This window comes from Sinohyriopsis cumingii, chromosome 9 (genome assembly GCF_028554795.1).
Source record: "Sinohyriopsis cumingii isolate HCF-2022 chromosome 9, ASM2855479v2, whole genome shotgun sequence".
Taxonomy (NCBI): Eukaryota; Metazoa; Mollusca; class Bivalvia; order Unionida; family Unionidae; genus Sinohyriopsis; species Sinohyriopsis cumingii.
The window spans coordinates 4,411,119-4,437,357 of record NC_142969.1 but is presented as its reverse complement, the minus strand read 5'-3'; the positions used below and the strand labels follow the sequence as shown (position 1 = coordinate 4,437,357).

Sequence of the window (26,239 nt, the reverse complement as noted above, 5' to 3'; positions counted from 1 at the left end):
CATTTGATGCTACATTCATTAGCATTATCCTTCTGTTGTTTAAAAGCTATTTTGAACCAGTATATAGGTCACGGTTTTGATATTCAGTGTAACAAGACTACATGTTTAGAAGATCCATGTCAATTAAATGTTGCACATTTTATTTACGTATAAAGGTTATTCACGTTTTCATATGCGAGTTAAGTTTCCAAGATTACAATCAAAAAACTATTTCCTTCATGCAGAAATGTATAATCACAAAAATAACATTTTTAGTTTTTGTTTGAGTTCCAATGAGATTAACTTATGCGATGGGCTTACACTGGCGTGTCTTACAGTCACTCGAAACATATCAAATTAAATATAAGGCTAACCTATATATATATATATATATATATATATATCCTTGATCTCATTGTTGGTTTTATTTTCGTCTATATAGGCGTTCTTCCATCAGGATGTAATTCTCTTAACTGCAGTGGTACAGCAGGTTGCACGACAGATAAAGATGGGAATGCTACTTGTTTCTGTCCAAAAGGGTATCAGCTGAGTTCAGATGGAGAAACATGTAATGGTATGACGTAAATGGGGAAACATGTAATGGTATGACGTAAATGGGGAAACATGTAATGGTATGACGTAAATGGGGAAACATGTTATGGTATGACGTAAATGGGGAAACATGCAATGGTATGACGTAAATGGGGAAACATATAATGGTATGACGTAAATGGGGAAACATGTAATGGTATGACGTAAATGGGGAAACATGTAATGGTATGACGTAAATGGGGAAACATGTAATGGTATAACGGGAAACAAGTAATGGTATGACGTAAATGGGGAAACATGTAATGGTATGACGTAAATCGGGAAACATGTAATGGTATGACGTAAATGGGGAAACAAGTAATGGTATGACGTAAATGGAGAAACATGTAATGGTATGACGTAAATGGGGAAACATGTAATGGTATGACGTAAATGGGGAAACATGTAATGGTATGACGTAAATGGGGAAACATGTAATGGTATGACGTAAGCTTTTATTTTGTAATGAGTATTTGTATCCATCAGATATGTCTCTGTCATGCAGTTTCCATAAAAGTATTCTTAGATTAAACAAAAGTTAAACGTTTGCACCAGCATGTAAACTTTGTGTCATTAACATTGTAAACATCTGAAACTAAATTAGATTTTTTATTGGTTTGATATTTATAGCTATGTTTGATGATGCAAATAATTCATATTCCATTTTTAACTGGCATAAAGGTAGTCTTTAAGATAACAAAAGCCTCGGTTTCATTCTCATGTTTCTTAATGACATTGGTCACTTGCAGCTGAGTTTTGTACGCCTTGTCGAACCAGCCTATGTTTGGTGGTGTATGTAATACCTAAGTAAAAAGAAAGCATGCCGTTTATTGGCTAAAAATAATCACCGGAGAAAGTTAATGTAATTTTGGAGAAGAAGCCTGTGTATATGTAAATTGTATATAATATTATACTTGGCTGAATACGACCTCACGGGGTGCATTTCAAGTTGATTTTGTCCCTCCAAAACTAGCCGTGCAGCGTATTCTTTTCATGGTATCAAATGTTTCCCCAATGATATAAAAGTTTATTACCCGCACGAGTTGAATAATGAAATTTAAAATTATTTACTAAAGCCTTTCTAAATAGTACACGCATTGAACATGACAGGTTTATGTATTTAGATATGTTAACGACCATATTGCAAAAGATAAGTCAGTATATTTCGATATAAACGAATGTCAACTGCCATATTGAAACTGAAACAGTTATATATCTAGATATAGCTGCCAATATGTCAACATCGTTGTACGAACACGGAAGGAAGCTTCTATTGTTCCTGTTTTAACGGATACAGCATACAATCGGATAGATCCTCGTGCAAAGGTAAATACATTATATCATTAATATTAGCTCTTCAAAAAGCCCCTTTTTCATCTAATTTGTATTCACGTAGATATCTTTATCCTAGAGTCTATCATTACTTTTAGAACAAATTTTTGGTAAAAAAATGTTTTGTGTAATTTGGTAAAGTTTAGACAATGGGTACAATTTTAGTCTTAATAAAAACAATCAAAAATGAAAAAATCAGATGCACTACTAGAATTGCAAAGTATTATTGTTGAAGACAGCGAAAACAAAATCGTCAAAGTTACATGGGTAGAACATTGGACAAATAATAGCTATATTGTTTATAATATACGTCAGAGTCTGAGCAAGACGCTGTGGTTACCATTGTTTTAATTTAAACTTATTTTACAACGAGATATAAAACACTGTATGTCTTACCTGGCATCACTGATGATAGACAATGAACATGGCGAACTACTAACGTTTTCCATGGAATGTTGAAATATCATTATGATTGGAATTCATATAAAACTCACATTGCTATAAATACTCGTACGTTTATCCGATGACGAGAATTAAATCCATTTTATTTCTTGTATACACGGGTTAATCGTAGGAAACATAACCCGCATAGCCACTAATGTCACAGAACGCCTATAATGTTCAATGGTTCTTCAGAGGAATTCTTCTTCAGAGCTGGTAAGCATTTATAATTCTTCAGACTTAATTCATACATGTATAATTATTAGATTATATTGGGGACTACTAAATCATCCTGGTTGAGTGGATAATGGATCAAATTAGCATAACAATACAGCAACGAATTTAATATTCTGTAGTGCTCAGATATTGAAATACGAATCTCTTTTAAACAACAGAATGTGAACTTTCCCAATACGGTGAAAACTGTAACAACACGTGTACGTGTGGACAGGGAGCCATACGATGTGATCATATAAAGGGCTGCATCTGCTCTAACGGATGGACAGGAACAAATTGCAATGAGGACCTAGACGAATGTCTAGTTCCAAACATATGCAACGATAGCTTCAAAATCTGCTTAAACACAAAGGGATCGTACGCGTGTAATTGCAGCCTTTGCACGGATGGTTACGTGCTAAACACAAACGGATCATGCACAGGTCATTTACCCACAAGTATTAACTTTTAACTTAGGTAATTTACGAATAATTTACAAATAATGACAACAACTTATATAAAGTGTACATTGATGACAACAATAAGCTGTAATTTACATTGATGACAACAATAAGCTGTAATTTACATTGATGACAACAGTAACTGTAATGTACATTGATGACAACAGTAACTGTAATGTACATTGATGACTTCAGTAAACTGTAATGTACATTGATGACAACAGTAACTGTAATTTACATTGATGACAACAGTAACTGTAATGTATATCTATGACTAAAGCAAGCTGTAATATACATCGGTGACTACAGTACGCTGTAATGTACATTGATAAGAACAGTAACTGTAATGTACATCGATGACTAAAGTAAGCTGTAATGTACATTGATAAAAACAGTAAGCTGAAATGTACATTGATAAAACAGTAAGCTGTAATGTACATTGATAAAAACAGTAAGCTGTAATGTACATTGATAAAAACAGTAAGCTGAAATATACATCGATAAAACAGTAGGCTGTAATGTACATTGATGACTACAGTAAACTGTAAGGTATGTTGATGACTACAGTAAGCTGTAATATACATTGATGAAAACTGTTAAGCTGTAATCCACATTGATGAAATCAGTAATCTGTAATGTACATTGATGAAAACGGTAAGCTGTAATCCACATTGATGAAAACAGGAAGCTGTAATGTACATTGATGAAAACGTTAAGGTGTGGTGTATATTACTCAAACATGTTTAATTAAATCAATTGTCGGTTATTTTAATGTCAAGCGAAAAATATAAAATAATTTATTGTATCACACGTTTTCTGACTTTGTGTATGAATATCAATAATTTCTCTTTGGTAACACTCATGTTAGATCTAGATGAATGTAACGCCCCAGTGTTGAATACGTGTCAGCAAGTTTGCAACAATGCAGCTGTTCCTATGGATATGTACAAAGCAGAAATACATGTGTCTGTGAAGGTAAGTTATTATTGCATTATTTTTAATAAGTTTGGCTTCTATTTTCTAAAATAATTTTCTCTTCGTAACTAACTGGATCCATATATCATCTTTAGCATGATATTCACCAATATGGTTTTTAATTTTGAAAAGTGAAAAAGAAAAGGAAACAAGTTCGCAACGCTTCCTTGGAAAGATTGGGTTTGGACACAATATGAACAATGACGATGAATTAAATAGTAAATAGTGTCATGAGCAAAAGTTCCAGAAGATTTTCTAGTATTATTCTTCATAACAAAATCATTAATTCAAACATGTATCATTAAAAAGGACCAGTTAGTGCATTGTTAAAACCCAAGGCGTATGTCTCTGTCTCTGTTCTATCTGTCTCTCCCTCTCTATCTTTATATATATATATATATATATATATATATATATATATATATATATATATATATATATATATATATATATATATATATATATATATATATATATATATATTCAATGTATGTATAGATATCGACGAATGTACAGTTGGACAATCCGGCTGTGAGCAGCTATGTCATAACAGTGAAGGCAGATTTACTTGCGACTGTCACTTTGGATACATTCTAAATAGCGATAGGAAGAGTTGTATGAAAGGTAGGTATCATATATATATGCTGTGTTATGATAAAAAGATCTAATCTGAGACAGCTTCCTATTGTGAAGTATAACGTTATTCTATTGCATTGCTGTGTTATGATAAAAAGATATAATCTGAGACAGCTTCCCATTGTGAAGTATACAGTTATTCTATTTCATAGCTGTGTTATGATAAAAAGATATAATCTGAGACAGCTTCCCATTGTGAAGTATAAAGTAATTATATTGCATTGCTGTGTTATGATAAAAAGATCTAATCTGAGACAGCTTCCCATTGTGAAGTATAACGTTATTCTATCGCATTGCTGTGTTATGATAAAAAGATCTAATCTGAGACAGCTTCCCATTGTGAAGTATAAAGTAATTATATTGCATTGCTGTGTTATGATAAAAAGATCTAATCTGAGCTGGCTTAACATTGTGAAGTATAACGTTATTCTTTCTATTGCATTACTGTGTTATGATAAAAAGATCTAATCTGAGACAGCTTCCCATTGTGAAGTATAACGTTATTCTATCGCATTGCTGTGTTATGATAAAAAGATCTAATCAGAGACAGCTTCCCATTGTGAAGTATAAAGTAATTATATTGCATTGCTGTGTTATGATAAAAAGATCTAACCTGAGACAGCTTCCCATTGTGAAGTATAACGTTATTCTATTACATTGCTGTGTTATGATAAAAAGATCTAATCTGAGACAGCTTCCCATTGTGAAGTATAAAGTAATTATATTGCATTGCTGTGTTATGATAAAAAGATATAATCTGAGACAGCTTCCCATTGTGAAGTATAACGTTATTCTATTGCATTGCTGTTATGATAAAAAGATCTAATCTGAGACAGCTTCCCATTGTGAAGTATAAAGTAATTATATTGCATTGCTGTGTTATGATAAAAAGATCTAATCTGAGACAGCTTCCCATTGTGAAGTATAACGTTATTCTATTGCATTGCTGTGTTATGATAAAAAGATCTAATCTGAGACAGCTTCCCATTGTGAAGTATAAAGTAATTATATTGCATTGCTGTGTTATGATAAAAAGATCTAATCAGAGACAGCTTCCCATTGTGAAGTATAACGTTATTCTATTGCATTGCTGTTATGATAAAAAGATCTAATCTGAGACAGCTTCCCATTGTGAACTATAACGTTATTCTATCTCATTGCTGTGTTATGATAAAAAGATCTAATCTGAGACAGCTTCCCATTGTGAAGTATAAGGTAATTATATTGCATTGCTGTGTTATGATGAAAAGATCTAATCTGAGACAGCTTCCCATTGTGAAGTATAACGTTATTCTATTGCATTGCTGTTATGATAAAAAATCTAATCTGAGACAGCTTGCCATTGTGAAGTATAACGTTATTCTATCGCATTGCTGTGTTATGATAAAAAGATCTAATCTGAGACAGCTTCCCATTGTGAAGTATAACGTTATTCTATCGCATTGCTGTGTTATGATAAAAATATCTAATCTGAGACAGCTTCCCATTGTGAAGTATACAGTTATTCTATTTCATTGCTGTGTTATGATAAAAAATCTAATCTGAGCTGGCTTCCCATTGTGAAGTATAACGTTATTCTATTGCATTGCTGTGTTATGATAAAAAGATCTAATCTGAGACAGCTTCCCATTGTGAAGTATAACGTTATTATATTGCATTGCTGTGTTATGATAAAAATAACTAATCTGAGACAACTTCCCATTGTGAAGTATACAATTATTCTATTTCATTGCTGTGTTATGATAAAAATGTAATCTGAGCTGGCTTCTCATTGTGAAGTATAACGTTATTCTATTGCATTGATGTGTTATGATAAAAATATCTAATTTTAGACAGCTTCCCATTGTGAAGTATAAAGTAATTCTATTGCATTACTGTGTTATGATAAAAAGATCTAATCTGAGATGGCCTCCCATTGGGAAGTAAAACGTTATTCTGTTTCATTGTTGTTTTATGACAGAAAAATCTAATATGACACGATAGCTTCCCATTCTGGATTGTAAATATATTTTATTTCATCGCTTTTTTATGATAAAAGATGAACTAATCTGACACGATAGCTTCCCATTGTACAGTATAAAGGTTACTTTATTCCTTGTTATGATAAAAATGATCTAATCTGAGACAGCTTCCCATAATGGAAAATAACGTTGATTTCATTGCTTTATAATCAAAATTGTCTAGTCTGGCATAACTTCCCGTTGTGGAGGGGAAAAACAAATCATCGTAGATATCTTGTAAGATATGTTCATCTTTTAATGATGTTACATAAATTGTATTTCTTGTTGCAGTTACTGATCTATGTGTAACATACGGGAACATTAACTGTAGTCAAATATGCATTCTAGAAGATGCACAAGTTGTCTGCTCCTGTCGACATGGCTACAAATTAAGTTCCGATAACCAAACATGTGAAGGTAAAATTAATATGTGGCTTTAAACGTAAGAGTGAAAAGCAAATGAAAGAATGTATGTGTGATTTGTTCTGTTTATACTTAACAAATGATGTCAAGATAGATAATTTATAAATCAACTTTTCCAAAATTTGCTAAGTTAAGAAACAGTAAAGATATGCATATATTTACTGCATATGGACTTCATGTTTTGGACGTGATATACTTTCAATGACTTCTCGTTTGTTAATTACATATTTCTATGAAGAAACCGAGCTATTCATATTAATAAGCAAGTAATTTTCCAACAATTCTGAAACCTGAGATAATTATTTGCTTATTAATTTTTGGAAATGTTCAAAGAATATTTGGTTTGAAAATTGTTTATGTGTTCTAGATGTCAACAAGTGTGAGGATCAGCAGTTGAATCGATGCAATAACAACTGTTCAAATCACAATTTTGTTTATAATTGCTAATGTGCGAATGGATACAAACTAGACAACGATGGAAGAACATGCAAAGGTAAGACTAATCCTCTGCACTGACTGATTGCTTGACATTTGCATTACCAACACTAATTAGTTGCTTATCATTTGCATTACCAACATTAATTGGTTGCCTGTCATTTGCATTACTAACACTAACTGCTTGCTGATCATTTGCATTACTAGCACTAATTGGTTGCTTATCATTTGCATTACTAACACTAATTGGTTGCTTATCATATGTATTACTAACACTCACTTTGCTTATCATTCGCATTACTAACGCTCACTGACTGCTTATTTATTGCATTTCTAACTTTAATTAGTAGCTTATCAGTGGAACATCTAACACTAATTGGTTGCTTATTATTTGCGTTACTAACACCAGCTGGTTGCTTATCATTCGCATTTCTAACACAAACTGCTGATTATCATTGCATTTCTAACACAAATTGGTTGCTTATCAATTGCTTTTCTAACACTAACAGGGCGTCCAGTTGTGCAAAGTCGACCTTTCTATCAGAATATCGAAAACATTCCATCTACATTTAATATAAGATAATCCATCGTTTCTCATAAATATATTAATTACCTTTCAAAACAATTATAAGGTGATGGTGATGCTATTAACCAGCCTGATGTGTAGAAAAGTTAAAAGAGCTGTGGTGATAGCGCTGTTGTATTTTCTGTTTACAATTTGTTTCTGTTTTTTTTTCTTTGCCTTTTTCTAAATTTTATGTAACTGGCCATTAAATATCTACGGAGGAGGTACCACAACAGCTATACCATTATTATTGTCTGAAATAATGTGTGTCTGTTTTGTTAATTGTATATACCCCATTCGTCTAAAATTCTTCCAGCTGGCATTGTTTTATCTGTGTATAGGTATTCGATGTATTTAAATATAGACAAATAAAGATGTGTAATTCTAAGCATTGTTATATTTCATAGCATGCGATGCATTTCACTACGGTCCTAATTGCTCTTACCCATGCAACTGCGGTGTTGGATCAGACAGATGTGACCCTATCACAGGCTGTGTGTGTAGTGATGGATGGCATGGCAACAAGTGCGATTAGGAAGTAAACGAATGTGCCCAAAATCCATGCTCAGATAATAACAGCTTTTGTTTTAACACAGCTAGATCCTACGTGTGTAATTGCTTACTTGATTACAGAAATGTTAGCGGCGTTTGTCAAGGTTCGTATATATATATATATATATATATATATATATATATATATATATATATATATATATATATATATATATATATATATATATATATAATTATAAGTGTTATTAAGTTAAACTTCGTGCATTATGTATCTTCTCCATACAGAACCTCGACCACTCATGGTTTTCGTTTTTTCTAGCTCGTTAGACGTGTGTGTAAGATTCATTTTTATGTTCAAAGTGTTGTCTATTTTCTTTAAGTAAATTTAATGTTTGAAGAGTATTGACTATGACATTCTTTGACCCTGAAAGCTACTATGATAATATATATATATATATATATATATATATATATATATATATATATATATATATATATATATATGTATGTGTGTGTCGGTATGTTTCTCTCTCTCGCGCGCACGCGCTGTAATCATGCAGATGTTGATAGCTAATCCAATAGTTCTAATGCAATTAAATTGTGTTTCCAGATATCGATGAATGCAATGATGCACGGTTAAATGACTGTAACCACATCTGCCTCAACAACATAGGAGTTCATGTCATGAAGGATTTGTATCTAATGGGAATGTTGGTAGCGGTACGTTTCGAGACTGTCTTTTGTTTAACTCTATCTATGGTTATTTACTTATTGTTTTATATATCTTGGGAGAAGAAATGGAAACCATTCTGCCAAAAAAGATGACGTAGTGAAGGCTTATACGTCATGCATTGAAAGAAAGAAATTGTTACTAATAGTTTCGGAACAAGCCTATAAATTGTTAATATTCACGTTTGTGTTTTTCAGAATTTTTCATAATTTCTTTTAAAGATTAAAACAAGATATAATAGTGCATATATCAATCGGCAGGTTTAGAAAAGTTGTGTTTAGAAAAATCCTTTCAAATAAAGAATAAAAACCATCATTTTTCATTCTTCTGAAAATCTACATAACTTGAGAGTATGTTAAAACATTAGATCGTTTTAACTCTGAAGTAATTACTTTTAAACGCAGTATCCTTTTCCATAATAAGTTCAACGCCTGACAAATCTATAAAATATTCGTTCCTGACCTTGATGAATGCGCAGTACCCCATAACTGCTCTCAAATTTGTTTCAATAAGTAAGACAGTTACCGGTGTAAATGTAATAAAGGCTTTTGGCTCTCTGAATCAGATCTCAGCACTTGCATACGTAACAAGTGAAATTCAGTATCAGCATACGTTGTATCAAAGCCCATATTTCGGCAAAGTTGAATATAGTTTACATTTTGCAACAGTTTCATTAAACAGTCTTCTTTTCGGGAATAATGAGCCAGCCTACCTGCATTATAAACAGGCTTAATTGCTAGATTGGTTTTCTACTTTATTGATTCCCAGAAAGATGACTTGTTATTTAATTCAAATGGAAGCCAGTTCATGCAAATAAGTGATATATTTTATATACATCGTGTGAGTGTATCATCTTATTATTTTCACGAAATATAGAGTATCCGTCAATCATATATCATATGGGAAAACAGTTAGTTGCCTTTAGTGCAGATTCGTTTTCAAATGGCGTCATGATCCATTCATTCTTACTAGAAAAAAAAAATCTATTCAACAACGTAAATATATGGCAACCAGGGAGTTTGATGATGAAAAGTTAATAATTAATAGAGTGTTGTGTGTGTGTGTGTGTGTGTGTGTGTGTGTGTGTGTGTGTGTGTCTGTGGGGTGGGGTGAGTGAATAAAAAGATGTAGCTAGCAGTTAAATACATTTTCTTTCAGCCTGCATAGCAAATAAATACGGACAAGACTGCATGTATGACTGCTCCTGCCATATGCCAAACACCCAAACATGTGACAGTATCAATGGAACATGTACATGTCGGGAGGGTTGGGAAGGCGCCGAATGCTATACAGATATTGACGAGTGTTCCAACAGTTCCAGCTGTGATGCGGTGAACACCATATGTGTCAATAGAAATGGATCGTATTCATGTGAATGTAGTGAAGGTTACGTTATGGACAGTGACACACAATGTAAAGGTAAGTACTTGAAAGTTTGTACAGTTTTTAAATTGTAACATTTCAACTAGGAAAACATTAAGACATTAAAAATGACTTGTCCTTAACTATTGCTAAAAGCATTAACCTGTCTTCCCAACATGATATCAGAATTTTATGTAATAGATAAACAGACGCAATTATATTGACAATATTTGTATTCTCTCCTCGGTTAACTGATGGATGAAGTGATATTTTTCTAATTTCTCTCCGTCCGTCAGTCTGTCTATACCTATATCACTCTACCGCATAGCAGATATTCACGTTAAGCAGCAGAGAGGGTGAACAGACCACTTAGGGGAATGGTCACCCTTGTGTTTTACCAAAAAAAATAGTGAGCACTCATAGAGGTCAATTACCACGTCTACGATTATTGTTTGTCCCAAACAGAACCGTAGACGCCCCTCTCTGCTGCTATCAATATTGGGAATCATCATCTGAATCATGGGAATGTTCATCTGTTTCATCTTCATCTGAATCTTCGGAATTTGTTCTATGTTTCAAGTAATATTCAAGTTCTGATGGTGGTTTTTCTATTTTGGGATTTATGTTTTTTCTTTTTCTGTAATAGTTCATCAAACTTCGATATCGATCTCCACCGCAATTTTTGCAAATCTGATATAATCCTCTAACGCCGTTGTTACATCCAACACATCTTCGTGGACCAGCATGAGGATTTTTCTTTATAAGATAATTATGTTTCTTGCAATATTCTCCACGGCACCTTTTGTTGCATTTATCTGTTGTTCCTTGACGCAGCCACGCACAGTTGTTCATTATATTAATGATATCTGTTTAATTCAATTTAATTTTATCATCACCCCTGTTACCCAAATATTTTATCAATACCCACACGATATCTTGTTCTTGGATCATGTAAATTTATTGTTATAAATCCATGTGGGGTAGCTTGCGCTCGTGAGAAGAAATTTCTGAATTTAATTATATCCATGTCACCACCACACCAAGTTTGATGAATATTTCGCAATGTGTGTGTGTCTACGCCATTAAACACAACTAAAATGTTGCAGTTGTCTCTGATCACTTTTGGTATTTGTGTATATCGTTGAGTAACATAGATCACGTCTGTATTTGTATGTCTCCCTCGGGAAAATATTCTGGCTGGATTTGATTGTTTATCTAGCATCACATCGTCGTATACAACTAAATTATTAATAAATCCGTCTATGGAATCTACGGATGGTGCTTCATCAATATCGGTTATAAACTCTATAACATCATTATCCTCATCCAGTAATCGCGCGTTTTCATTGAAATCTTTAAGTACATCATAACATCGCTGATCATCAACGGATGGTGCTACTAAATATAATTTATCCCATTTCAACCATCTCATTATCAGATTAAGTAATAATTGCGTCTTACCCGATCCAGATGGTCCTATGATAATCATTCTGATGGAGTTCGGTAGCGCAGGATGATGCTTAACTGGCTCTCGTTGCCGAGTTGCTGAGAAATCAATTATATCCATATATATTATAACATGAATTTATATTGTTTACGCTGTAAAGTTAAAACTCCAACTATTGATTTAGCTACAGTTATAACAAAAAACAAAAAAATAGCGTACGGTGGAAAATGTTCTATATGCGGTAGAAAGAAATTTTCATTTTTACCTAATAAGCGCGGCGGTGATATTGCTAATTTGATGTCAAAGTTTCCAGGTGCTCCATGGGCTAAATACAGCGGAGAAAAACATCTACCAGGATATAATTATTGCGGTCCTGGTACTCGACTCGATATCAGGCTCGATAATCAAGATCAACCAAAACCAGGCGAGGAACCAATAAATGCTATTGATCGAGCTTGTCATGCTCATGATGTAGCTTATAAAAGTCAAAATCTACAAGATAGGCATATTGCAGATGTAAAATTAATTCATTCATTAAATTCTATAAAAAATAAAAATATTAGAGAATCATTAGCTAATTGGTTAGTAAGATCCTCGATGAAAGGTAAATTAGCGATTGGGGCTGGTAATTAATAATGGAATCAATTTATTATTCACCGAGAGGATACTGGAGAGGCAAAGCAGCAATTGGTAAACTCGCTGATGCAGCATCGGTTAAACATTCTACTGCTAAAACGTGGTTATCTAAACAAGCAATATGGCAAATTTATCTACCACGTCCTAAACAAATTCAGTACTCGTATTTCGATGTCAGTGTTCCTAATGAAGTTCATCAAGCTGATATTCTGTTTTTACCGCATGATACTGTGCGTGGAAAAACGTACAAATACGCGCTAACCGTAGTTGATGTTGCAAGTAGATATAAAGAAGCAGAGCCGCTATCAGCGAAAACATCATCTGAAGTAGCCGATGCGTTTGAACGAATTTATCAACGAGGTGGTCTACGATGGCCGCAGCTACTACAGGTTGATCCTGGCAAGGAATTTCTTGGTCCAGTATCATCGTTGATGAAACAACATAATACCAAAATACGACGAGGTCATACTGCAATTCACCGTGATCAAGCAATTGTTGAGCGATTTAATCGAACACTTGCTGAACGGTTATTTGGATATCAATACGCGAGGGAATTTATTCAGGATAAAAGATCTCGTGAATGGGTTGCAAGATTACCAAACGTGATAGCTGCATTAAATAATGAGATCACACGAACAACCAACATGAAACCCATTAGCGCGGTCACAAAAAAAAATATACCAACACAACGGAAAGATGCTGGAAAACAAAAAATATTAGGTGATGTCACAGTCAGATATTTATATGAGCCTGGTGAACTTGAAGGTGGTAGCGCGAGAGCAACTGATCCTATTTGGAGTGTTACCACACACAAAATATCTACCGTGACAAGATCCACTGGAAGAAATGTAGGCGTTTCCAGACCTGCAATCTACAGATTAGATTCAGCTGCTCCTCAACGTGGATTTACACGTGAACAACTACAAATAATTCCCGCGGATACACAACTACCACCGCGATCACTCCGGTGATTTCGATCACTTAACTAGCACTAGTGCCAGCACCCAAGGCGCTAGCGCCTCTACGTCGATTACACTCAAGACAGGTTAACATGGTATTTTCTCGTGTATGACCGCGACTATTATCTTTTCTATCTACGGTAAATTGTCTTGAATCATTACTCGAATATCGCCATAACATTATACAATTACAACATGCGCAATGATTGTTCTGCTGCTGTTTTAACTCAATAATAAATTCAACATCAAGATCAAAGTCGCGTTTATTTTTTTTGTCAGATTGTTTGTATCCGATTAATTTTTTTCTTATTATATCATCATCGATGATGTTAAATTTATCAACGATTTCAGGAATTATGATTCTACGTAATTGAGATATATTTCTGACCCTCGATACCGCTAAATAAACTAAATTTGACCACTCGATGCGATCGTCTACAATCCAGACTCGTGTGTCAGAAATAGTTAATCCCTGTGACGAGTGGATCGTCATAGCGTATCCCAACACCCATGGAGATTTGTCAGCGCGTAATGCATCTTCGACCACACTGATATCAACGGCGACAATATCATTTAATACGAGATTCTGTTTCCTTGACTCTGTCAAGGGTCCTGGAATATCAACATTAATATTCTGTTTTCGTGTATCTGATGGTCTATAACACAACGGTACGGGTAGTTCTGAATATTGTTCTTTATGTAGCTGAAATAACTGTTGTTGTAAAGCGTCTCTGATTATTTTTCTACTTGCTACGATCAAATCGTTGGGTCTCCATGAGTTCAAAAAATCACTCATTGATGTCTCTGAGATCACTCCACGTATTATTTCACACTGAATTTTGTTTGATTGTAATCTGATTAATTTTTTAAACTCCTTCAAATCTGCATCAAGAGCTCTATGATCATCATCTATTTCTTCGTAATAATCAACGAAATTTTTTAACCAGTCATGTGGAGATGGTCCAACAAAAGGCGGAGGTTGACCATGATCGCCACACATTATTATGGCGGTATTTTTCGTCAACAACCAATCAAGAAACATTTTTAATGTATCCAATGACACCGTGCATATCTCATCCCAAATAATTATTTTAGGTATATATTTTTCTCCCATTCGCTCAGGAGTCTATGTATCCCCGCGCCATCGGAAGAAACTATGATACGTACACGATTGTACTTGCCGCTGTTTCATCTCACGTGCAAGTCTATGTGTGGGTGTCAGCACGATTATATCTGAATTTCTAAAAACATTAATCGTTCGAGTTGTTTTGCCGCATCCACCAGGTCCATTGAGATATACTGTCTTATATCTGGTTATTGGATCACTCAACGATGGTGCTTTCGACATTTCTGATATTTTATTACCCTCACGATAAAAATCTCTCACTGGAACATCTGCTGATTCTGTATAATTGTGTAATAGTTCCTTTTTTATTCTCCACGAACCCCATCGTTCATCATTACTTGTAAATTTCATAACAGGTTCTAAATATTTACTTGAAATATAAAACGAGTCCGTTGCGACTCTGACTGCGGCCTCAGGAAATCTATTAATCATCGATAATAAATTTATAGAAACATAAGCCAACATGGAAGATCTTAGATGAGTATATTGCGGGGATACGTCATTTATGTAACTAACGATCGTACCTAATTTTGTTCCGTCGGATAAATAAACACTCTCTCGATTTACAAATGTATTTTTCGCCGTTGTATCAGCGATTATAAAATCGTACTCGGCATCATCTAAAATTAATCGTGCGTGATGTCTTTTATAATCATATGCACCACCTTGAGTAAATTTACCTATAATTTTTCTACCGAGATCTTTTGCGGTTTTGAGTTTATTAGGAATATCGTCCTTAAACTCGCTGATAACTTCAGAATCTGACATGGGCAACCAAACTTTGGTCTGTGCATGATATGATATAATTGCCTCACTGACCACCAACGATGTCAGTATCATACAATCTAGCATATATCGCAACAGAACTATAGGTGCCCAACGTTTTTCACAAAAATGTCTGCCAAACCAAACATAACAAATCTTGTGAAGATTTTCGTTAAACTCGAATGATTCAATACAGGCGAATCCAGTCAGATCAAAATCAGGTAATGGTCCATTAATTGCCACTCGCGTCATCTCGTTTGTTGGGTGACCAAATCTTTCAAAGTACGTAGAACAATCTCCGTATCCCAGAAAACTTCCTGGATAACATGCAACCATATCAACCGAAATAACATCATTGTAATTGTATTTGGTATTCCATAATCCGCCATGTCCATATTCGACGCAGCTTGCGCGTACGTCCTCGAGTAAATCAAATCGTGTTGGTTTCCATGAATTTCGTTCTCTGGCGAAATGAGCCGCAACAGATGGAACGGTAAAACAATTAGTTAGTAATTTGTCAGTATTTTCCACGTGCTTGCACTGTAAAAACGTCGCAAGATTTTTCATCTCGTCATGGAGGGATTCTGTGCGACATATTTCACCGTTCGGTTTGACAAACTGATCAAATTCACCCTCCTCATTACTTTTGAATAACCATACCGATACAGGATCGGTTTTACTTATTTCGTTAATAAAATCAAACATACTCATATCTGCCACAGATAATTCTGTGGGGTAAAATCTAACAGTTCGATCACGTGGAAATATTGTTACCGCGTTAGTCCATGCGTGCGCGTTATGATCGATAATATTTATTGGAGCTCCCTTCGATTTATATTTCTACTGGTACAGTACTTCTCCAGTTATTGTCGCCACAGTTATTGGAAATTTTAATATTTTTCCTAACTCAGCAACATCTTTTATTGTAGCACCGGTATCCTTAACTGAATCAGCCCACGAGTTTATTTTTTCACGCCTTAAATCAGTTAATCCATTTCCACGCATCGCGTTTGTAAAGTGTTCTATTACTCGTTCAGCTACACAATTTAACCTTGAAAATTTCATCGGCGCTAGTTTATCAACGTTGGGTTTTTTATTTATCTCATAAATTCCATAAATAACCGCCGTTACAGGATACGCTCGTTCATAATACGGTTTATCAATACCAGTCAATAGACCCGGTCTGGAATTTTTACTTAATATGATAGTTTTATTATTACCAAGGACAGGATCATATTTGTCACGGATAATCCAACTATCTGTTTCTGTTAATACAATAAATTTTACTCTGAAGAAATATTTTTGATTGCCCTCGTATTCAGCGATGTAGTTAATGATAGTTGCCGCTCGCTTGTCGTTCATTGTGGCGTCCTTGACAGTGTTGCGTATAATCTTGAACGTTGACCATGTATGAGATGCACCATCCCTGTAAAATTCTTTCTTAGCGTCATGAATTTTCGAGATCAAACTTTTATTTTTCGGATCAACCAGATCTCGTACTGGCAAGTCAGAAGATAATCTGTCAAGGTTGAATTTATACTTAACAGGCCTAGTTTGGGATAATCTCTCAAACTCGTTCATATAATTAAAACAAATATTTAAATAAAGAAAATTATATACATATATACAATGTCCCAATGTAGATGGTTGATGATCGGCTCAGTAAATCGATGCAACAAATCCTGTAGAAAGGAATTTTGTTGGATGCACTCACAAAACATACGACGAGGAAGTCTAGGACCAATACCATGTCTACGGTGTGGTATTGGAGTGCGAGGAAAAACAGAATTATGTGGAAAGTGTGGCGGGAAACGGTTCAGAGAGCTTAAAAGATATTATGACAAAAAAAATAATAGCGGTGAAAACGCTATAAAATCCGTGAAGGATTATATATCAAGATTTCAGACAAACAATGATTTAAACATATAATATTATTATAATGGAGCAAAATATATTTGTCCCACATCCTGTCATAACAAACTATGAATCAAATATTAATGGTATCATCAGGCACCGTAAGTTAAAAAAACCAGTTGGTAATGTTTCTAATACTGGCTATCTTAGATTTACAGTTGGAAAGAGAAGATATCTATGTCATAGATTTACATACGAGTGTCACAAGGGTTTGATCAATGACGGTCTTGTTATTGATCATATTGATGGAAATCCTCAAAACAATAATTTATCCAACCTTCGAGTGACAACTCGAAGCGTGAACTCTGCATGTGGTAATACAGGAAGATGTAAGACAATCGGAAAGAGGGCGGTAATTTCTACAAACTTAGAAACCGGTAAAGAAATTATGTTTCAGTCTATGAACGCGGCTGCGACATATTTTGATATTCACTCGCGTTCAGTACAAAGAGTGGCAGATAATATAACCAGATCTGCTCTCTCGAAAAAATATAAGCAGAAAATTACATTTCAGTATCAATAACTATCATCACCACATTATTAACTATCATCACCACATTGAATTAATTTTTTTAATTTATGTCACAGTAGGTCCTCCATACACTACTGAATTTTTGATTTAAGGGGAGATTACTTTGTAATATATAGTTTTCTTCGTAGATGGTTGGTTTTTTATGATCGTAATTAGTCAGTTTAACTAATTACATCGTATAGTGCCGACGAACCTAACTCATTAGACTCATAAGTATTATTTATGGTTTTTAAATATTTCCCCATCATACAACACATGATAATATTATTGATCCGTAGGAAGCTGTGTGTGAAACAGAAACCGTTACTCATTGTAATTGACCTGCAGTTGTGTGTTCACTGAACTTACAATTCTGGAAATTTCTTTGACTGGTGCATTAATGCTACTGTTATTATTGATTTTCGGTCTGCTTAGGAAACTAGCTACAAATACAGAAACTGTTATAAATACAGAAACTATTATTCAGAAACTGTTATAAATACAGAAACTGTTATTATCCAGAAACCGCTACAAATACAGAAACTGTTAAATACAGAAACCGTTATTATTCAGAAACCGCTGTTTAGTGTAAATATTGGTTCCTTAGCTATATAGCTAGCTATATATTAACTTCCGAAACATATGTTCGTAACAATGTTTGATAGCTCGATCAGTATGGTATTGGACTGTGGCGCTCGCGGTCCAGGATCGAATCCCCATGGCTGACAATTTGTCGGTGGTGCGCATAATTGCGATTTTTATAATAGTGGGGGGAACCGCAAGAACCCCTCCGCTCAGCAAATTCACAAACCACAATATTGACTTGTGGTTGATACATATTTTCGTATCACCCACTGGATTAATTATTGTGGGTGTGATTTTGCTGAGCGTATATGTTTGTACTGTCCTTAGTTAGTACCGTTTCATTCATAATCTGAGCTCGCTAATACACTCGATAGGGGCTCTCTTCATTCATTGTATATAACCATTTCATTGTATATAACCATTTCATTGTATATATGTTATATGTATATCCTCTAAACTTGGTAGATTGCGGTGGCAAGCTACGAGTTTAATGAGGACTGTGCTGTCCTTGTGCTGTCCTTAGTTAGTGCCGTTTCATTCATAATCTGAGCTCGCTAATACACTCGATAGGGGCTCTTCATTCATTGTATATATGTTATATGTATATCCTCTAAGCTTGGTAGATTGCGGTGGCAAGCTACGAGTTTAATGAGGATTGTGCTGTCCTCCCTCTTGGGCCTCTAGACCGTTGTTTGGCGGGTTAGGGGCTCTCGTAGAGGGAATATTTGCCTAATGAACTTGGTAGATTGCGGTGGCAAGCTACGAGTTCTTGGCTGTGCTGTCCCTGAAACATCCCGACGAACTCGCTAATACACTCGATAGGTGTTCTAGGGATATTTTTTTTATTTTAAAGATTTATATATTATATAATGAACCATGAAAATATCAATGATGTAATTGTCGCTATTAAAAAATTAAAAAAAGATGGAATTAATATATCTGATGAACTTAATCCTGAAAAAATAGTTTCTGATTTTGAGATTTTACAAGAACGTAAAACCATGGGGACACACACACTATCATCTGAATACAGGCTCATGAAACGGATTCAATCGGCAATGTTTCAGTCGCTAGCTACCGTAGAAGATGATCATGTGAAGGAGTTCGTTCCTCTTTCTACCGCCGTAGAAAGAATTAAGTCGTTATTATCCCACGAGTATGAGGCAAAGAAAACGATTAGTACTCGCATAAGACTATTAAGAAAAATAATGTTAGATCGTGAAACGATCCAAGGTAACTTCGTTACTGGTGAAACGATCCAAGGTAACTTCGTTACTGGTGAAACGATCCAAGGTAACTTCGTTACTGGTGATAATGAAAATGAAAGTTTTGGTAACTGGGGTCCAAGTCAACGCTGACCACGTGTATTGGTAGTCAAAATCAAGAAAGTTCTAACCTTGTCAAATTTGTTCCTAATAAATTTTATTTATTATAAATTTTATTTATTAATAATATTATTTTTACTGAATTAATTTATTTTTTTTTTACTAAAATCAAGAAAAATGCACGAACTACTTGATTTTGACGGGGTAGTTGGTAGTCAAAATCAAAGAAAAATGCACGAATTACTTGATTTCTGACGGGGTAGTTGGTAGTCAAAATCAGGAAAATTGAGCAATTTCGTTGTATTTTAGTAAAAAAAAAATAAAAATCTCAGTAAAAATAATATTATTAATAAATAAAATTAATTTATAATAAATAAAATTTGTTAGGAACAATTTGACAAGGTTAGAACTTTCTTGATTTTGACGGGGTAGTTGGTAGTCAAAATCAAGTAGTTCGTGCATTTTTATGTTTCTGAGGGGGTAGTTGGTAGTCAAAATCAAGTAATTTGTACAATTTCAGTAAAAATCAGGAAAATTAATAAATATTATTTTTTTTTGTGATAGAAATTTTAATTTTACTTTCATCGACTAGCTTTTTTAGTTGCCTGGGCCGATTAATTTGTACCAAACAAATTTGTGCTAGTAATAATAAAATATTTTTTTAAGTTGATCGAATTTGATTCTGAAGATCTACGACAAAAGTCCTTAGACAGAAATCCTTAAGACGGAAGTCTTTACGACGGAAGTCCTTACGACTTTACATACAGATTTATTACAAGCTCTTCTTCACGTATGTCAATCAAGCGATTAAGGTGGTCTGTGAGTTTAAAATTGATTCGTGTTAACATATTATTGTGACACCGCAAATACACGGGATTAGTTGGTTCTTGCACGATTAAATTTCCAGGGGGAACCTGTGGTGTGAACGTGTACAGGATGTATCCTTGTTGAGCCTGATTTGATCTTCCGAGATCTATTTGATAGCTGCCATCGATTACGTCACAAACCAGATTGACCGCGACCGTCGGTGTTATATTAACGATCCGCGGAGATACGTGCCTTCCACCGCCGTGTGGATCATTATCATATCTGAGAACAGTTGAAGGCGGAATTAATTTTCTCCATGCATCGAGTATTTTAGGAAAAAACTCATCAATGACATCACTGACAGATTTTCTTAACTCGGTTACACTATACCCGGGAAATTTATAATTTGGTACATCGGCTTCTGTTAATTTATATTTTTCTAACCACGCCTTTGCATCAGAATTTTTAGGTGATTTTAAAAGACTAACCATCGCCTGAACTATTCGGTTATTAAAATATTCCATGTCTGATATAAGCCGATTTAATCTTTCCACACGCGTGATGATTTTTTCACGCGATGACGCTGATATGTCAAAAATATGTTCGTTAAAATATTGATTTAGTTGATCTAGTTGTTTTTTACACTCTTGATTGATTTCCCGAAAATATTCAATAATATCACTCCGATCAAACCTCACATCATATTGCCACTCCCCATGATTTATAAAAGACCATGCCTCAATATCTTCGCGAAAGAAAAACTCGCCAAGCATCGATTTACTTTTTAAAATACTTAGAAACACATCGTATGATGGATAAATTTGATGATAAAATTGTCTATCTGTGACATAATCAGACTTTTTCGGTTCTGGTGGTATCGGTGTTATCGGTGGTGATATTTCAGGCCATCCTAGCACGGATCTGATTGAAGATTGATAAATATCAACGGCATAATCAGGCGAGTTTATTTCAACCGTCGAGGACAACGTCGGCTCATGAACGTTTATTGATATTTTTGATTCCTTTCCTGTTATTGATTTTATTCTACGCGCAAATTCCTCACCGATCTCTTCAATCTGGTAACTGCCGGTTGGTATTCCAACAACAACCCAGTCAGGTGTTCCATCGGGTTTGTTGTTGTTAGTAAATACGAGCGAATTATTTGCTGGTGTACCATTAAATGATTTTGATCTGATATTTGGCCAGCTGTAATATACTCGTAATTGTGCTAGTGCTATTTCTTTTACTGGAATTGCAATAGGAAAATTAACACTAAATTCAGGATTAGTTGAACTTACCGAGATCATCGTTATCTTTGGCGGAGTTGTGTTGGTCACGATCTGCTGGAGTAATTCTGTCATTATTGATACTTGTATCTTTAATACCTTCATCGTATATTTTGGTCATCATTGAAAATTCGAAATCAGATATAATTCCATCACTGAGACTCGCTGATAACAACGAGGATAATTTCGAGTATGCTACCGTCGCTGTATGTAATTTTATTTTGTAATCGGATAATTTTTCGTTCGTACAAGTACATATTTTTTTTGTGATGATACCAAGCACACCTGCAATAGTTGTTGCTGCTGAAATACAAACAGTTACAGCTACTGGTGCCATCTTTGTCAACGCTGATAATATGACACCGGTTCCAGCAACAACAGCGGATACTGAATAAACAATCACATCAACGATAACCAATCGTCGTCGATATTTTTTTACTTTTACTGTATATTGATCAACTTGATCTTTTAGCGCAGCCTGCCATTCACGCGCTTGATTGTATCTGTATTGTGCACCGTCCATATATATTTTTATACAGTAACCAATTGAGGTGTTTCAGCTACAAATTCCAAACACCACCAGAAGGATGTTGCGGTTAATTTCTTATCATCTGCTTCCAGAATAAATATTTCTTCGGTTCCGCTATTTAATACAACAGATACAACCCCGGAAAACCTGTCTGTGGAATGACGCCATGGAAACGTTGTAAATATTTCAAACTTAGCGGCGGAAAACACAGACAGCCTGTACACGCCAGTGACTGTTGCGGTATATTTGATAGTATTATTTTGCTGCGACCATGTTGCAAATCCCGATGATACCGTGCATACGATGTTTGTGATATGCCCGGGAGTTATTGCAGCTGGAATTTTAATCAAATTGGTTTTACTGACAATCTCAGGAATTCCCGCTACGACGTCTTGCTGTGTTTGTTTGATCGTGTCTAGGTCAGTTTTGATATCAACGAGTTTCATGTCAATGGCGCGTGGAGTACCGAAGAATTTATCTATGGTATCATCGGTTTTTTGAAAATTTCTTCGAAATCTTCCAAAAGTTCCTGCGTGAACGTCATACTCAGCCCGTAACGTGGATAATTTACCGTCTACGGTGCCATAGTTGACATCGACGTATTTTTTTGTTGCTGCGTCTTCGTCAGATGTTGGATCTCTTAAAACTACTATTTTGTTCCCGTTCATGCTAAGTTCACCCATCACTGTGTCACCGGTGTTTCTCACGCGATTAGCAACACTTTTTGCAATTTCATTTCTAATTGTTGCTAATGATACACTTGAATCTCTGATTCTACCACCGTCAGTAAACACGGGAATATTATCTGTAACTGCACCGAGTACTTGCCGGACTATATCATTCCATTTGATATTGCTGGTTTTTAGTTTACCATATCGATCTTGAAAAATAACAACTTCATCTGGGTCAACTCCAGCAAGGTTCATAATATCAGCGAGGTCATCTTTAGTCGCATACTTTGACAGATCAACGTCGGATTTTATTTTCTTACTAGTAGAAGATCTTCCGTAAATATCAACCATTATAATAAGATCCGTTGTTTAAAATGCTTTACGCGCAACATATCGGTTGCTTGTATAATCGTGCACGACTTTATGTGGCGGCCTGGATGATTTTGATATTGCGTCGAGTACATTAATTACTTCACGGCCGCATATTGGCGGATCTGTCATTGTTTGTGTGGGTAGCGTTGAATACCAAACTTTGGAACCTCTGGTTGTGTGGAGTGGTGCGACATACTTGATAAATTCAACAGGTGGAGCTAACCCGTACGAATCAAAATAAACAATTCCACGCGGATCAATCGCGTATGATACCCAATGAGTACCGGGTCCGGAACGTTTGTCAAGATTAATAATACCTGTTTCTAGTTTGTTTGGTTGTTTCGGTAATTGATCTCGCATAAAAACACCTCTAAAGGCGGATATTTTTAATTTTTTAGCAGCATCAAGTAAATCAAAATTTGATGATGGAACGTCTAACGAAATGATCCTGGAAGCCTTAGGCCTCTCCCCCAACGAGATCCCGGTAATCTTAGACCGCGTCCCTTTTTTTTATACCCCTGCCCTGTTGCTTTCTTTAGTGCCATTCCAGCGGCTGTTCCAACAGCACCTAACGCGGCCGCTTTTGCTACGGCTGGAGCAGCTGCAGCTATTAATGCCGGAATGGCCGCAAGTAGTGGGAATATACCACCCGTTTTAACCATGTCTTTGATGGCGCTCGGGGAGAGATGGAATTGAACTCCAGTTTTTGATTCTAGGGCTTTATTGAAAAGTTTAATCTGATTATATGTCAACGATAATTTGTTTGGACCACCACTAATATGATCTCGTTTTAGTGATATTTTAGTTCCGCATTTGTTGGCGGTTTTTGATTGAAGCTTTTTTACCTGACCCGGGGTCAGAGTAACATTAACATGACGATACGACATTTTTATATAAAATATATTTTTCTAAATAACACGATTAAAGATTTTCCACCGGTGCATCAACGACCCTCATTCGACCACTGCCACCTTCAAGTAACATGGCCTTGTCGCTAAGTATGACCGCGATCGCTCTGTAGAAGCCGGGAACAATTGGTGGACCAGCTATATCAGGAGGAGGGTTAGTAACATGAGCTCGAAAGTGTATATCAACAACAGATTGTTTGGATAAATCAAGATGTTCTAGTGAAAAATAATAAATCGGATATAGACCTGTAAAATCTAGTTGTGATATTTGCAACCCGGTATCTATATTTTGATCACGTCCCATGAATGACATTAAACGATGATATGCGCGCGCTACATGATTTTGTGCATAATTTAGTTGTATATCCTCGGCTGGTTCTTGATGTCCATTTATCCGTAAGGAAACTTCATTAACTCCAAGGTTGTCAAATATCATATGTGAACGTTCTTGATTATTCGTCCGAGCATTATTTTGTAGTGCAATAAAAATATGTCGTGGTGCAGAAACACCCTGTTGTGATGCTATATGCCATGTAAATAAACCATTAATATTGCTTTGAGCAGCATCTGTGGTTACTGTTAACCATGATAGCAATGATTTACCGCCTTGATCCATAAAAGATAGTAATTTTTGTTCCTCAGTAATAGATGGAGTCATTACTGGCATCCACAATGAAAGTTTTGATATATTTACTTTACCCTCGGCAACACCAGCACCTCGCCAGATTGCATCATTATCATTACCTTTTCTTACGAGCACAATTGTGTGTTTAGCTCCAAAGATGACTTTTCTAACATTTCTGCGAAATCCAAAGATGTGTGATAATGGAATTGCACACGAAAAATTTATATTATCTCCCGACAGCGCCGCCCGGCGTGTTGCAAATCCTAGGTTGTAAGTCGCATTAACGCTTCCTACAATATCAAAAGCAGCACCTGGTCTGTCTGCGTGTTCAAAATCAACTGGTTGTGCATCGGCAGTACCTGCTGGTGTTCGTATTTTAGTATACTGAACATGATCAGCGTTGTCAGTAATATCCTTAGCAAACATCATTGTTGGACCAGCTGATCTTGTAAAGTCGTCAGAATATCTCGCTAGACCAATTATTGTTGTAGCAACGTCGACATCATTCTGAACTGATTCAATATTTTTTCCATCAATCATGTATGTGGCGCCACTAAATAATGCCATGATCCCGTTGTTGACAAAACCAACACGCAAATTAGCAGCATATGGCGTATTAGCTACAACATTCGTTACAAGTCTACCTTCTACTTCAATAAACGCCTCAGCGGGCAAGAAATATCTACTTGTATCATGAACCTGTAATTCGATTCTCCCCGGATGATTTGGTTGTCTTGCGTCATAAGAATAAAACTGATAATCACGTACTGACTCGTACTTAAGGACAGGTGCCTCCATATCAAATGCTGGGTCTGATTCGCGCCTGAACATTTTATTATAGTTACCATTTTTCCAAATGATGATCATCGTCGACGAAGACCACTTCCTGCTATTAAATTTGCTGTTATATTTTTTTCTGCTTCTTCAGATATCGCCGCTAGTTTTTGATTTGCAGCTTGATTTATTATTTTACTGACATCTGCCGGCATCACCTCAGTACTTGCCAGTTTCACCGGTGGTTTTTGTTTTCGTCGCAATAATCGTGATAATCTTTCTTTGATCGCCGAGAACGCCTTACCAGCAACATTGACAATTGCACCAGGAGCTTTATCAC

At 35.3% G+C, this 26,239-nt stretch overlaps 1 protein-coding gene across 1 annotated transcript in view; it reads left to right on the top strand.

Moving 5' to 3' along the window:
• Positions 1 to 26,239, top strand: part of LOC149791193 (uncharacterized) — a gene marked incomplete at its 3' end in the record, with an annotated part of 207,331 nt that overhangs the window by 99,830 nt on the left and 81,262 nt on the right. Inside the window, exons 36-39 of the mRNA XM_089971317.1 lie at positions 1,797 to 1,896; positions 4,494 to 4,619; positions 6,923 to 7,048; positions 10,456 to 10,716. Of these exons, the coding sequence (XP_089827443.1) occupies positions 1,797 to 1,896; positions 4,494 to 4,619; positions 6,923 to 7,048; positions 10,456 to 10,716 (613 nt within the window). The remainder of the gene's footprint in view (positions 1 to 1,796; positions 1,897 to 4,493; positions 4,620 to 6,922; positions 7,049 to 10,455; positions 10,717 to 26,239) is intronic.